The 16580-nt window shown below is 39.1% G+C and overlaps 1 protein-coding gene across 3 annotated transcripts in view; it reads left to right on the forward strand.

Moving 5' to 3' along the window:
- Positions 1–16580, forward strand: part of RABGAP1L (RAB GTPase activating protein 1 like) — a 549683-nt gene that overhangs the window by 74745 nt on the left and 458358 nt on the right. For 2 of the 3 annotated variants that reach the window (XM_074960981.1, XM_074960979.1), the window contains exons 2-7: positions 3889–4056; positions 7932–8124; positions 8791–9001; positions 12353–12527; positions 13852–14012; positions 15375–15485. In XM_074960981.1, the coding sequence (XP_074817082.1) occupies positions 3922–4056; positions 7932–8124; positions 8791–9001; positions 12353–12527; positions 13852–14012; positions 15375–15485 (986 nt within the window). In that variant the 5' untranslated portion in view covers positions 3889–3921. Of the gene's footprint in view, positions 1–3888; positions 4082–7931; positions 8125–8790; positions 9002–12352; positions 12528–13851; positions 14013–15374; positions 15486–16580 lie in introns of those variants that run through there. The other variant, XM_074960980.1, reaches the window with a different exon arrangement.

Below are 16580 nucleotides of genomic sequence, written 5' to 3' on the forward strand. Positions count from 1 at the left end.
TAAAGGTGAAATTGTAAAAGGAAGATCTGCCTATTTCAGCTATTTATTTTTGATCACAACTGTATCTAAAATGATAGTACCATAGAGTAAGTACTATATTTTTTGCTCAAACATGAGAATTCAAGAATAGTCCAGAAGGAAGACGGGCAGTCCTTAAGAAAGAAGTATGAAATAAAAAAGTTTACCAACCTGAAGATCCTGCATGTTCAGACATGTTCCTTTCCTTATCTTCAATGCAGCTTCCTCTTGAAAAGGAACACTTCTCATGATGTTGTTTCATTCGGGCAATCAGTCCTTGCATTTCTTTGTTGCACTGTTTGCATCTTGCATGCATGCCTGTCTCACCCACAGGTAGAGGAACGTCATTAAAATATTTCCAAACTGGGTCTCTTTTATGGCCTGCTGCCTCTAGTGAGAGAATGGAATAGTAGATCTGAAATCAGGGAAGGCTACCCTCAGAAAGACCTCAAGACTTCTGGAATATGCTGCTTAAACAGTTTCACTTTTGTTTCTACTGCCTGACCCTCCCTTCTCACATTTATCTCCAGACTACTTCTCCTTGTCCAGATCTAATCTTCCCTAAATCATTGAACTTTTTGAAACTTTGCACTTTTAGAGAGAGGTAAGGGATTGACTCAGTGTAGAGAAATTTGCAGAGGAACAATAGGGTTGTAGGTAGTTAGTTAGTTACATTTTTGCTGTTAACAAGCATTTTATCTCTGGAGACACAAATCCACAGTTTGAGAACTGCAAAACTAAGCATCTCTGATGGTGTCTTCTGGACTTAGCACTGGGCCTCATTGGATAGATAGAAAGATTAACCTAAATAATCTATACAGAAGCCCCTGAGACCCCATACGATTGGTTCTCTAATCCATGATCTATTGGAACTAATTTACAAAACTTTTCTTAAACATTACATGAACGTATTGTTTTATACTATAGAATTAGAATTTATAATCCCTATTCCATGATGGGATACCTTTGAGCTATAATGTATCTTAATTAAAACTATCTTTAGATTAGTTTTTTCCTCAAAAAGCATTTTATCAAAAAAATCCAACTTGAATAAAAAAAAATCTGATTTTTTTTAAATTTGATTTTTGAAAAATCACTGCCTTTTATTCACCCTGTCAGTTGAACACGTTTTATTGATATATTTAACATTTTAAAGCAAGTTTGAAGCCTACCAGTGCAATTAATCATTATAATAAAATTAATATAATTGCAGTTTGTATTTGTCTGCCTTTGAATGTAATGTACAGCTTTGGTGCATACAGTACAGAACTGCACATTACCATGAAATATTGTCCTTACCAAACTCAGTGACATGGTTTTAGGGGTGCTTTTTTGGCATCTTCTCATAACTTTAATTTCTCACGTCTGGAGGCTGAAGTGAAATTTGAAATGCATTAAAACAGGAATCCCTATATACTATTGAAAAAACCTCTATACCCAAGAAGCAGTTTATTGGAGTATGTTTAGCTATGTAAATTTTAAAGTGCATTCAAAAATCAACTACAAGAGGTGGAGGTTGTGCACATTGAGTAAGTGACACTGGTATTTTCAGTAAAATTTAGTTAACAGTTAATATGTTTTTATTTTTTCACAAAAGGTAAAAACTGAAGATTCTGTGCAAAAATGTAAATTCCATGTTTTCCTGTGGCAAATGGATTTCTAGGATCCCTGTTCAGTATTACCTCATTTCTTGTGCTCCTCTGCCCTTTTTCAACCTGTTGTCTCTTGTCTTCTACTTAGATTGCAAGTTCTGTGGGGAAGGAGTGTCTCTTTGTTTTGTTGTTTTGTACAGCACCTCGTACAGCAGGACTGGGGCTCCTACATTGTACCGGAATACAAATAACAAATAACATTGAAGTTAATCAAATAGAAAGGCTGTCTAGGAAAACTATCTTGCAGGATAACATTATTTCTTGAGGAGACAGGTTGTTTTTACTGGACATTTTTGTTCAAGAAAGACTTGATTTGCTGGTAGAATTCAGATTACTTAATAATCAGCAAAATAATCCTCTTATAGTATAGTCCTGTTATCTCCCCCCCCCCCCTTCACCCCCCTTTCCCTTCACCAAGCGTATGCAAAAATTCACTAAGTGGAGTTTCACTATAATGAAATGAGGCCTACTTGGAAAAATATCCTCCCGCCTGCCTATCAAATATGTTTGGAGTAGTGGTAGGGCCTCTTCTTATTTCCTGTAGCTTTGGGGCCTTTATCAGCAGTGTTTGCATAGGGCCCTTTACAAAAGCTCAATCTCCTCCTTAAGGGAGCAGCATCAATAATATTGAGAGGCATACTTATGGTTCCTCACCATACTGGGGGCAATTTCTCCTCCCAGGTTTCAGCCAAGCCTTTTCTATATTAAAATATTTTGTCTTGTAGCAATGGTGCAACTATGGGTGCTAGCAACAGTAGGAGTTCTAATGTAGACAGGGGTTGAGCATATTTGTCATGGTGACTAATTGCTGCATTCAAAGAAGAGGGCAATGCAATTTTATTCTAAAGTGAATCTTCAGTGAAAATCAGAGCAGTTCAAATCCCCTGAAGTGCGTTGAAGCACTTTCACCCTACTTCATTATAACAGGAATTTCTCTATAACAGAGTAATATAGTAAGTGAGCTCCAAGCACTTATATAGCATGTTAAATTTTCAAAGCATTGTACAGACATTAATTGTTGTAGTTTTTGTAATAATCACATCACTGCACTTTCTTCCCTGTGTCTTTATTCTCATGCATTTCCAATGTGGTGCTGGAAGGGATTATTACTTGGCCATTAAGTGAAAGAACATTTTTACAGAGATTTTTAAACTCTGGAACAAAGTTCATTGCAACACTGAATCTCTCAACTAGGCTTGGGTGGAGCTCACATTACATCATTCGTCTGAAAATATTTCTTAAATATGTGAGTTTTTTTGAAATGGTGAGATGATGTCTGAAAGAGCACAGGTACAGCTAAAACTTTAACCCCAGCTGGTAATCTCTACCACAGTAGTTGCAACCACAGGACAGTGGCTTTGCTGGAAGCACGGCCTTCTGACAAGAGTATACTGTATAAAATCTGTATAAATCAGTCCCTCGATAGAATGGAGTTCTGCAGTGATTCCAAGATTTCTGTTTATGACGTCTACAAGCCCAGAGGAGGTCAAATTTTCAAGGTCATATTTATGTTCTTGATCTTTGCTGGGGTTACATGTGTCGACATGGGCACAATGAAGCCACCATTCTTTAGGGAAGAGCCAAAGACTTGTTTTGGCTCTAGAGTAGGGGTTCTCAAACTGGGGGTCGGGACCACTCGGGTTTGTGAGGTTATTACGTCGCAAGCTGTCAGCCTCCACCCCAAACCCCACTTTACATTTATAATGGTGTTAAATATATTAAAAATTGTTTTTAATTTATAAAAGGGGGGGTCACACTCATAGGCTTGCTATGTGAAAGGGGTCACCAGTACAAAAGTTTGAGAACCCCTGCTCTAGAGCCACCATAGAGCATGCCAAACAATTGTATTTTGTGGTTGGGGCTTTGAAATAATGAAAATGACAATTCAGAATGGAGTATTTTAATCCCTTCTCCTTTTTAATTAGTATATTTTTAGATTGTTTTTCACCTTCCCTTTAAATGGTCAGGAAGGGAAGGAAAATGAATGTCTCTTATAGGGTCTTGCTATCTAAAATCATGGTTTGGGAGGCCAAAAATAAAAACTCTTTTTGAGTTCCCATTAACCATTATGTTTATATAATTTAAAATATTCTGTTCTTTTTGTTAGGCACTACTTATTTTTCTTCTGCAACTGCTATTAAATATATTTATCAATTAGAAAAGGATAGCTGCGTACAGTTTCAGAGCTGACTCAGTGTTTGTACTTTTTTTTTATTAGGTTGGTGCAGCAGGAGGGAATTGCAGTCCTGAAATGGAAGTCCGGTCCTCATTTGATAAATTTAGTCAATCATCTGAATCTGTGTCCACCTTAAACAGTGAAGAATTTGTCTTGGTTCATCAGCAACTTGAGGATCCCTGTGCAAAAGATGAGAAACCTCAACTAAAAGTACACTTATTTTTTTAAATGCATAGTAAGAATCTCTTGCACCAAAAGATTGTGATTTATATTACAATTTATTTAAGTTAATTGACTTTGGTGTTTGTGCAGATTCTTAAAATCCTTTACTTTTGTTCTTGCTGTATATATTTGCAAAATGAACAGAGTGAGTGAGCAAATCTGTTTGTCTAATGAAAGTTTCAGTCCAGTCACTTATGTAATAACTTGAAGTGTCAAGACTTAGCCATCTTAGCATCCTTCTGATTTATGCAGTCAACAAAAGAAACCAGTTATTCTTATAAATTTAAAAACTTCAAATTGGGAGATAGGAAACAATGTGGCTTTATGATTCAGAACACTGTTTCGCTGTTTGTATATGAGATCAGGATTAAGCTATATATGTATAGACTGCACTGGCTTTTGCCTTATTGATCTGCCTTCCTTAGCGTTGTCTATACCAGCGTTTCTTAACGTGGGGGACATGACCCGTAGGGGTCACGAGATGGGTTTAGGGAGGTCACAAGTGCAAGGCCAGCATTAGGGGGTAGCAAGCAGGGAAATTGCCTGGGGCCCCATAAAGCTAAGTTACACGCTCGAGTCCCGCGTAGCGGGGCTCCAGCATGTAACTTAGCTTCATGGGGCCTCCTGAAGTGTTGAGTCCTGGGCAGTTGCCCTGCTTGCCACCCTCTAGCGCTGGTTCTGAGTATTATTCATAATTTACTTAATTAGATTTAAGGTAGGGGGTCGCAATTTTTCAAGTCTTACTGGGGGAGGAGGGTCATGATTTTTTTTTTTTTTTAAGTTCAGGTTGAGAAACACTGGTATACATTAAGGACTCTTTTTCTAAAAACTTCCTACTGTGGATAACATTGGAACACTTAATACAGGCAAGACTCCTGCAACTGGAGCCACTTTTAATACCACGTCAGATTTTCTCTAAGCGTTTTTGGCTGATAGTGTTACAGATGGTTCTGGCTGTGGGACCTTGCCTCATAAGGGTTTCCAACATAGTCAACTTTGGTGCAGGAAGAGCTGTTGGCACAGGTGGGAAATGTGTAGAAAATGACCCAACTTCCATTGCTGACATGCTTATAACTACACTATACTTTCAGCCTCGTTTCTGTCCCTAAGCTCTCTGCCCAGACACGTTTTTCTCTTCAGCCCAGCTTTTCCTTTTAATTTAGCAGCAGTTTTGGTAGGGAGAGGGGTTTTGTCAAAGGTTGAAGGGAAGCTCAAAACTTCCTTAACTCAGTGGGTTTCTACAGTGCTAGAAGTGGTTAGAACACTAAGATCAGAGGAGGTGCTCTCAGCTCCATGTGTTTGTACATACAGTAGCCTTGGAGGCCGGAGCTGGGATTTCAAGATTTTCACCAGTTTTCTGATGCTCTGCATTAGCCAAGTCCCAATCCAATGATTTAGGTTATCTGCTCTGTAGGATGAGGTTGAGCTGCTGGATCATATTTACTGCACCTTAAATATTGCAAACCTGGCCACCCAACTCAAAACCGTCCTTAAGATAAAATGATGGGGAGAGGGCAAAACTGCCTTCCCAATTCCACAATATCTAAGGAAATAGTGGCCTCATAGTATTTGAAGATGTGTGGCAGGCAGCCGATTGAAGATCATACTATCAGGACTGTCCAGGCAGGTACCAGAAGAACTCCTTAATTTCAGCCACAGGAACTGGTGCACCTGCAGCTGTCTCCTGAACAAATCTGAAACACTGCTTTTAAGAAACCACGCACAGCCAGGAGAGCCCCTTGTTCTAAGGTCTTGGCATCTAGTTTTGCAAGTACTCACCAAATCCATTAAACAGTGGTTTGCTGGGTGGTTGGGTGTAGGTTTTTAAAAAATCATTAAAATTTAATTTAAATTTTAAAAAACATTTATATTTATTTTAAGGTACCTCTTAGATGAGATTTAGAATTTGTTTCCTGGGAAAAACACAACCTTCCATTTGAGTCAGTGTTCCCTTGCCCTCTTTCTACCCCAAGCCAGCTCAGACCATGAGAAGCACTGAAATGTGTTGGATGTGGTCAAGGATGTGAAGTTTTACTTGCATAAAACAAAGCCCTGGGGAAAGACTGATGCAAATTTGTCTTTATATGGAGGATCTAAAAAAGTGAATAGTTAAGTCTACTATTGCAAGATAGTCCTGTAACTTGTAGGCGATCGGTTATACAAGAAGTCTCCTCCCATTTGAGTGAGCGCACACACTAGCAGGTGCATGACTGCTTCATGGGCTCAGCAACACAGAGAACCTTTGAGGAGATGTGTTGGGTTTCAGTGCACTCGGTTTTCAGTGCTCTGTTTACTAGGCCAGGGGTTCTCAAACTTCACTGCACCATGACCTCCTTCTGATGACAAAAATTACAGCCTGACCTCAGGAGTGGGGACCGAAGCCTGAGCCTGCCAAGCCCTGTCACCCTGGGTGCAGGGGCCAAAGCCTGAGCCCCACCACCCCAGGTGGGTGGGGGCGGGGACAAAGCCAAAGCTCAAGGGCTTCAGCTCCAGGCAGGGGACCTGCAACTTGAGCCCTGCTGCCCTTGGGCTTCAGCCTTGGGCCCCAGCTGGTGTAAGCCAGACCTGGAGACCCCATTAACATGGGGATGCGACCCACCTTGGTGTCCCGACCCAAGTTTGAGAACTGCTGTACTAGGCCTTATAAGATAAAAACTCATCCAATGCAGCTATCAGATACTGAAAGACTTAAGTTTTTCTTTCCCTTCGATTTGATGGATGTCTTTTTACTGCTTGCCGTTTCCTATAAGTACTTGTCTCATGGGGGCAGCAGCTGTTTATATGGGAGAAACGTAAAAGTTCTCCTTTTACTTTACTGTAATTTTATCAGCTTTAAGCTTCTAGTGCATTGTCAGAAACCACTCCCTTATAAGAGCTTATTTGAATGTGAATTATTCTTCACTTTAGCAGGCAAGTAACTGACAGATGCGGGCAGGGTGGGGAAGCTCGTTAGGAATATTATGCTCTTCATCCAAAATCTGTGACAAGATAGAAAACTTGTCAGTACTTGACTGACAGAGAACTGTGCTCCCATTTAAAGAAGAGAAAATTATGGTGAGGAAATTAATTTTAAATTATCTTTCAGTGTGGCTCAAAGTTGAACTGTGCTGAGGAGATGGCAGATATGAAAATGTCTCTCCCAGGTAGTTGTCTCAACTGACTAGATGTGTTTTGTTATGATTAGGTAGTTTCTCTTCTTTCTGTATACAGAAACTGAATTGAACAACGTTTTTACTATTGTCTGAACACCTGGAGAGAGCTCTGTTTCTAATTCTCAGTTACATTTTAAAAAATAAAGATAAATGAAAATAGAATAAGGAATAAAACCTCCAAATTAATTTTGCCATTCATTACAGATGTATATTAAAAATGAGGGGAGAAGGATATACCTAATTACACTTTTATTTTTCTGTGTGCCTTTTAATATACTATCTGAGTGTAGCACACATTCATGACTCATGGATGCCATTTTAATACAATATAAAGTACTTGGAGAGGTGAAATCTGTACTGTATATAGTCAAAGATTTGAGGATATATAAATTGTCATTACCTGAGCAGTTATACTGGATGCTGCATTGTAATACTGGATGTTGGAACCTTTGGTAGTCAGATATAGTCTTCCATTGTACACATTTTATTTGTTGGTTTAATGAACACAGATGAGCCTTGGGTGCATTCATGGCTTTAGCCACATGAGTAACATGGATATCTGGTATAATTAGCTGAAGAAGTGTTTGGCAAAATGTCTTCTTTAAAAAAGTAAAACAAATTTGAAAATATTTTTCAAATATTTGTGTAATAACTCTTAAGGTAAAAGTAGCAGACAATTTGTAAGTCTTCTGTGTCTTGTCCTTCGTACAGATATTTTCAAATGGAGATGAACAGCTGGAGGAAGCCATGGAAGAGGTACTGAGAGATTCTGAAAAAGGCCAAATAAGTTATACTACTGACTGTAAAGACTCCAATGATGCTTGCAGACGGTCGGCTGAAGATGTGTCAGCCAGTCAGACAAAGCAACCTTCTTTACATCTAATTCTGGACCCTTCCAATACAGGTACTGGTTAAGATATTTTGGGTATGTACTGAAGTTATGGGATGAAACTGAGCAAAGGAAAAATTGAGGTGAGTCTGACTGTGCAGAGGTCTGATCCTCGTCCCAAGAATCCCCAGACCGGGGGAGGGGAAACTGGGGAGAACATTTCTGAGATTCTGGGCTTCTCTGGCCTCCCTCAAGCCTTCCTCTCTCACTCCTGTCTGTCTTTTAACTGTCCTCAACTGACTAGCTGCATTACCTTGCTAATTGCTCAATATCCAGTCATTAACCAGTTATCTCCTCCATATGGCCCATGTGGGGATGCTTGCAGAATGCTCAGATTGATGAATCAACCTTAGGCTACTCACACTCATTCGGCAAGCAATACCTGTAGTCAGTAGGGAGAGATTGACACTAAATATGGAGATGTTCTTAAAATGTCTTTTTGGTAACCTGACTACATTTATTACTGCAAAAGCTTCACAAATATGAAATGGCCATAATTCAGAATAACTGCCCTTCCAGGTCTATGTGATCATTGTCTAGGGTAATGCTTCAGGGAGCTTGTTCAGATACAGTGATAGTTTCTTTTAGGTTTACAGATGTAGGCTTGCAGCTTTTAACTTGCACTAATTTAATGCAATGGCTGAGAGTTTTATTGTTAAGATTTATTTTCTTCATTTTCAGAAATCTCGGCACCTAGACCCTCTTCCCCTAATGAACTCCCAGAAGAGGACAGTGTATTATTTAACAAACTGATGTATCTAGGTTCTATGAAGATTTCTGCTCCTCGTAATGAGTCAGAAGCTCTACGTGCTATGGAAGCTTTGAAGTCCTCATGCCAGTCCTCTTTTCCTGTGACTCTCTATGTTCCGAACGTCCCAGAAGGCTCTGTAAGGTGAACTACAATGGTACTTCATTACTTACGCAGACACACAGGCCTGGTCTACACTGGGGCGGAGGGGAGGATTGATCTAAGTTACACAACTTCAGCTATGTGAATAATGTAGCTGAAGTCGACATACTTAGACCTACTCACTGCGGTGTCTTCACCGTGGTGAGTCGACTGCTGCCGCTCCCCAGTTGACTCTGCCTGTGCCTCTCATGGAGGTGGAGTACAGGAGTCGACGGGAGAGCACTCGAGGGGGGCGGGAGAGGGGTTTGATTTATCGCGTCTAGACTAGACGTGATAAATCGACCCCTGTTGGATCGATCGCTGCCAGCCGATCCAGTGGGTAGTATGGACATACCCAAAGAGTTCAGATTCTGACCTGGGTTGCAAACACTGGGCTTCCAGTGAAGTTGAACTGCGTAGGTCTGTCCAAAAGCATAATTTATCACAAACTCTGCTGAGGAAATGATAAAATGAATAAAAATCAAGGATATTTAAACGAATAAGTAAAACATCCAGTGAGAAAAATGCACAAGTTGAACTTAGAATCTTGAACCCTTTAATATTAAACTAGTTTTATTGTATGATGATGGTAGGACTCAATCACATAGATTCAATCTCCCTGATGTATTGTATGAGACAAAATCTCTACCTTCTGTTAATTTGCATGCGAATTTGAAATATTCTAGATTGTGTTTAACAGATCACACTGTATAATGAGAAATAGTCAGCCTGTCCTTACAGAATAAACATACCTAACGCTGAAATCAGCGAAGATCACATTTGAGAAGTTCTTGAGCATGCTTTATTTCTATAACCAAAACCATGCTCACATTATTAGCATTTTCCTATATACAGGGTTTGTAATTGTAGACTCTGTAAAGGTCTTGCAAGCAGTTAGCTTTACAGTAATATTCCCCCAAAGTCCTATATGCTCACTAAATGGAGTATTTTTGAAGACTGCAAAAGTAATGTGTGCTTGCAAAAAGACAGCTGCGAAGATTCTATTGCTGACCATTGTGAAGGGCTATAACTAGTGCCATTCTTTCAGGTTGTAATTTCAATCTATGCCAATAACCTTTTAAGAGGGTATTCATACATTTACAGTGAGATCTTGGTACTGTGTCCCAAATTTAGAACTGAAGTAAGTAGGCACAGCTCCCATTGATTTAAATGATCATTTTAATCTACTTTATATTGCTTTCATAGATGTTGTGCTTGAGCTTAATTCTGTAAATACAGTATATATATAAGTGCATGTTGTAGGTCCTGTTTCATAAAATGAAGATCCATGATGTTTTTTCCATAATGAAATTCTATTATGAATTGCGTTAGACAAGTTTGCCTCCTTTGGAAAAGACCCACCTTTTTGTTAGTTTTCCCTTACTGACTCTGCTTTTCATCGTTAGTGTAGTTAGTTTCCCTGGCACCCGTTTCTTAAAGCAAAAACAAATAAAATTACCTTCATTAAATAGTTTCCGAATGAGCATAGTCTTTTTTGGTAATCTGGTTTTCCTGCACAATAAAATATTTATTGTTACGATTCTTGGTGGAAACCACAAGGTGGCGCCTTGGAAATGCTTCCAGGCTAATATATAATTGGAAATGATGTGACTTTGCTAAAGCATCAGACTTGCAGGTGTCATGCAAGAGAGAAATCAAGGGAAATGGAAAGAAAGAGGGTTCACTTCTAACAGAAAAAATATACACATCATTGGTACTTGTGTATTTTGTGGATCTGTGAATGCTTTGACCCACTTCATGAAAAACTTAGATACCTATTTTTCTGTTTAAATAAAAATGGTGTATTAATGCAATGCATATTGTTGCAGATTATGTAAAAGGTGACTTCTCTGATTTAGGGAATAAAGTATTAGTTTAAATGCACATTGAGATAGAAAATTATGTTAGGAAGGTTTGAGGCATTAGCATAGCCTAGTGCAGGGGTGGCCAACCTGAGCCTGAGAAGGAGCCAGAATTTACCAGTATACATTGCCAAAGAGCCACAGTAATACATCAGCAGCCCCCCATCAGCTTTACTTCCCCCTGCTCCCAGCACCTCCCACCCCCCGGCAGTCCTCCCGATCAGCTGTTTTGTGGCATGCGGGAGGCTCAGGGTGAGGGGAAGGAACGAGGGCACAGCAGGCTCGGGAGGAAGTGGGAAGGAGTGGAGTGGGGGCAGAGTCTCTGGCAGAGCTGGGGGTTGAGCAGTGAGCACCCCCCAGCACATTGGAAAGTTGGTGCCTGTAGCTCCAGCCCTGGAGTTGGTGCCTATACAAGGAGCCACATATTAACTTCTGAAGAGCTGCATGTGGCTCTGGAGCCACAGGTTGGCCATCCCAGGCCTAGTGTTTGGAGAAATTCAATTTATAAGATATATATATATATATAAATAATTTGGAGTAGCATACCTGCAGTGTTGGTAACTTTTGCCAAATTCTAGAAAGGAAGCCTTTCACATATTCCAGCTAAAGTTAATTTCAAGTGATTTTATTCCAGACACCTTTGAATATGGGTACTTTCTACTACCCTTGATTTACTTTTAGGAAGGAGCTGGTGCTTGGGCATGATATGACAGGGGAAGTATCTCCAGTTTCTTCAGGGCACTTCCAACACCTTCCTTGGGCAGAGACAGTTTGTATATCTTCTTTTTCTTTATGAAATGCAGGAGCTGGAGTTGCCTTGAGGTTTATTACTTTTGGCTGGATTTTTTCCTATTGATGGTTGTCAGGAGGTAATATGCCCCGATTTTATCCAAAAATAAAATATCAGGCCTTTAAAATAGCTTGCAGGACAGGGTAAAGGAAATCTTGATGAGAAGTTGACCTCAAATGGGGGTCGTGTGCCTTTTATTGATATTTTTAGACAAGATATTAAGGTCAGTTTTCACCATTATTTGACTTTTTAGCAGTATACAGCATAACAGCGTACATTTCAGACTACTAATAACTTCTCAGACAGGGAGTTTACAGAATCTCCCTTTGCTGAGTTTCTGGGCATGTATGTATACGAAGTGCATTTTCACAATTTCTGTGGTTCCTAGTTAACCAGACCCTTTGATTCTGGTGATTAACTGCAGAGCAGTGATTTTTATGAGGCATACTGCTCCGATATAATTTAGAGTATTATATGCTTCCTATTTTATTTTGATATAAATTGTATTGAAACAAATGTAGTTGAAACTGAACATTTTTATTGCTTACATTCCTTAATTGTATTATAATGTTGGGTGCTTGCATTGAATATTAGTTATACTTTGCATAATAGCTCATTCAGTTACAGAAAGAAGCTGGTGGATATCTTTATTTGGTTCCAGTTTATTTGACTGACTTCACATTTGTCACTTCCCCCCTGCAGAATAATAGACCAAACCAGCAATATGGAGATAGCCTCTTTCCCAATCTATAAGATATTGTTCTGTGCACGTGGACAAAATGGAACCGCAGAGAGTGACTGCTTTGCATTTACTGAAAGCTACTGTGGAACAGAGGAGTTCCAGATTCATGTTTTCTCCTGTGAGATTAAAGAGGCAGTAAGTATAAAATACTACCACAGTGACTTGTTACCGAGCATAATAAAGCTATTTTCTATGATTGTTCCCAGTCTTTAAATATCTGCTGTCACATACTATCATGTAAAATCAACCTCAGTATTTTGGCATGTGTGCAGTAGATTTCACAAGATGTGCAGCTATGTGTTCTTGAATATTAAAATAATTTAGGAAGTTACTTTACTTTAATACCTTTTACCAAAGTGTTTATCTTGCAGTGGGTCTTGCCCAAACATTGTCCTAGTTTACAATTTATTGCACTATGATGTAATGGGGAGATTTGGGAGATAATCCTTCGCTCCTGCTTTAAATCTGGGTTGAGATTACCAAGGAGATAATGTGCTTGGGCCTTGGAGTTATAACGGAATGTCTTAAATCCCTCAGTAGGGATTCCTCTTGATGGTTAAAGAAGAGCATTGGGACATTTGAAAGAGCAGACTTCTGCTTTCCTTGAGTTAATGATGATCAGCACAGTATTGGGTCTTGAGGGTGGAGATGGTAAAAAGAAAAAAGTAAAGCGAATGTGAGTTTAGGACCTGGCAGGTACAAACAATAAACTGGACAGATTTTTAAATGTAAAATTAATTACAATAACAAAATCTGCAGGTCATTTAGCAACAAAATTACATTCATGAACTGCGTAGACCAGTGGTTTTTCAACCTTTTTTATTTCTGGACTTCTAATTTTTGAATGAAGGTGTGGATCCCTTTGGAAATTCAATTTGTGGTCCACAGATCCCTACTACAGTAGTCTTAAGCTGCAAACGGACTGAATAGAACTCAACCATAAATGTCTCACATGCTCAGCAGGTCATTTGACGCAGCAGGAGAAAGGGTGCTAAACTCTTGTTTTTTATGGTAATGACAACACTTCGAGGTTTTGACCTGTAGGTGGGGGATTCACATACTTTTGATCAGAAAAATGGAATGACTTTTCTGGGATCTGAAACTTTATTTTCATAGTCACCTTTCATGGACCCCTTCGACATTGTCTGCGGATCACACGTTGAAAATCACTTGTGTAGGTGAAACTTGCTGACTTAACAATTTTTGAGATATTGCATCAGAGGTGAACACACTTCTGTAACACTAAAACTATGGTATCTCAACACGTATTCTTATTAAACACTTGAAATGAGCGGGAGAGAAGAAGGGTAAAATGATTTTTTTAAGAATTTCAAAAATATGCTTGCTGAGAAATGATCTCTTGAGGGAATACATCACAACTGTGTATGTTCTCCACAGGCAGATGAACGGATGGCGTCGGTGCTCTTACTCTTTTTTTTTTCCCCCTTCCCTTTTTCAGGTCAGCAGAATTTTATATAGTTTCTCAACAGCATTCAGACGGTCTTCCAAACAAGCTTCAGACCATGTTAAAGACACTGTTCTTCCTACCCCAGATAGTGATGTGTTCACTTTCAGTGTCTCCTTAGAGGTCAAAGAAGATGATGGTAAAGGAAATTTTAGGTAATTTGAAAAACGGAGAAAAATTAGAAGTCTCCATAAGACATGTGCGGCTGTTTTGAGGGATGTGTGGCTAACCAGCATGTAGTGAAGAAGCTAGTTTTGGTTTACTTTTTGCTGTATGCTATTTTGTTTGTTTGAGGTTTTTGCTTTGTTTGTCTTAAATACATTTTTTTGTAGAAGCCTAACTTGATTCAAAAATAAAAAGCAGTGTAGAAAAACAATATTAATCAAGTTTTGTAACTGTTTAAATTCTAGTTCTTGGTGTACATACTCAAGTGTGCCTATGGAACTTGGAAAGATAATTGAGGCCTAGCTTGCTGAAAATTTGTACCAGTGTTTTCTGGGGTTTCTTTCAGTACAGTAAATTAACTCTTTTAATTGAGTTTTCATAAGCCAATAAATCTGAATCAGTGTGTTGAGGGTACAGGAGAAAATATTGGAAAAATGTCTTGAAGCATTGTGGAGGTGGGAAAGGAAGCATATTTCAATAAGCATGAGCACCCTTCTCTTAACACACAGTGTTCTTTGGGTATGATTTAAGACATACAGATATGTGAGAATTTTGGATAGAAAGGGGTAGCAATGGGAATTTTTGTTTTGTGTAACACTTGTTTCTGCTTTTATATTTTGCATGGTGCCCAACTATGGGCACCTAATATTCTCATACTGTAACTTAAGATAGCTACTGTTTGAGAAGCAGTCTTAAACTATAGTAGATAAATATGTACCACATAATAGCTGCAAACATGAAAATGAAACATACAGAAATTTAGGCCCCTACGGGTGGGGCAAAGATTCCTCTTGTTCAGTACCAAGCTATTAATTGGCTGATAAAAGACGAATAAAGGGGAAGAGGAGATATAGAATGATTGCAGACATGGGTGGCACTGGTGGAACTAAGTGGGTGGCTATCACTAGAGCTCTGTGGTTTTTCACAAATGTGAAATAACACAACATAAAATGAAATAAAACAAAAAATCTACCCCATGTTGGTGGCTCCTGCTGCTCATGTCCCATGGGTTAGCCAGGCCAAACCCCAGCAGCTCTGCAACCCTGTGTACCAGGTCATAACTGTTGGAGTGGGGAGCCATGCCCAGCTCCATGGGACAGATGGCACCACTGTGGGGTGAATGCAGGGTGACCTCACTCTGCAACACCCCTCCCGGGGCCTCCCACTCCCTTCCGGGGCAGGCCCAGACACACTTCCACCTGGGCCTCCCACAATAAAATAAAATGAAATGCCTTAAAAATAAAAGGAAAATAATTTTATGAGGCTCTAGCTATCACCACATCATATTTCTAATAGTTATTCACCTATATTGTGCTATATCTGTGCTAAAGGAATTAATTCTTTCTTTTTAGCCCTGTACCAAAGGACAGAGAGAAATTTTATTTCAAACTGAAACAGGGAATTGAGAAGAAAGTTGTGATCACAGTCCAGCAACTGTCAAACAAAGAATTGGCCATTGAAAGGTAAGCATGATATAAAGGAAAACATGTTAAGTGTAAGAAAATGTTCTCTAATGTGCTTATCATCGCCCTCACAAAATACCTGTGATTCAGTGGAACTGAATACATTGTGCGCTAATAATACATACATACTAAATTCAGACTTGGAGCTCTAATGAGGTAACTTGTGTGTATTACCAAGTGTTTCTTCTTAAATATCCAAAGGAATAGAAAAATATAGGTTAATGGGTTACTAGTGTCCAAACACCTTATAGCTCATCTATCACTTCTGGAGTTATTTCAGTGTTAAGACCAGTGTTCACTACTACTGAGGTGAATCCAACCAGTGTTGGCTCAGCACAGGACCAAATACTTGGAGCTACAGTTGATTTGAGGCCCATTTTATTTTATTTTATTCTTTAAATCTGCATGTTGGTTGAAGATTTGGCCACTTACTTTGGTACCTAAGGGAGGGGGGCAGATATTTTCTGAAAATCTCTCTCATAATACTCAGGGTTTTTCGTTCTGCTTCAGTTCTTGGTCGCATTTTTGGGTTTGCCTACAATTCTTGTTGTTTATGCACTTGAACTGCTTTTGATGTTGCTTTATGTGTCAAATATGTGGGACAAAATGTAGTACATCCGTTGTAGCCTTTTGTGTCTAGCATGTTCCTATTGAAATGCTGGCAGCCGTATCTGCTAAAGCCACATTTGCTATACTAACATCTTAAAAATAGAAACAGTGGAGAGTTAGTGTCTCACTGGATTGCTAGTGGGACATGAATCTGTTTTCAAAACCTTAATTTCAGATCCAACAAACTGTGAGTTGGCATTAATGCCCTGATGCCCATTAATTTAAATTCTTGAATCTGTAGGTTTTCCATTTTGTTTTTTTCCGTGGAGGTCTCCTTCTGTTCAGATCTGGCCAAAGTTTCTTAAAGCTTCTGTTTCATTCTTTCTGTTCCCAAGGATTGTTTGGCTTTGTTCTTGGTTAAAGGTTTGGTTACTGCACAAAGTATGTATTGGTGTTTGAATGCTGGTGCTGCTTTTTTGTCTTAAAGAAATCCAGATTCCTGATCAACTTTTTAGTTTTCTGTTCCATTTCTTCTGATTCCTGTTT

The sequence above is a fragment of the Natator depressus genome, chromosome 8 (assembly GCF_965152275.1).
Source record: "Natator depressus isolate rNatDep1 chromosome 8, rNatDep2.hap1, whole genome shotgun sequence".
Lineage (NCBI taxonomy): Eukaryota > Metazoa > Chordata > Testudines > Cheloniidae > Natator > Natator depressus.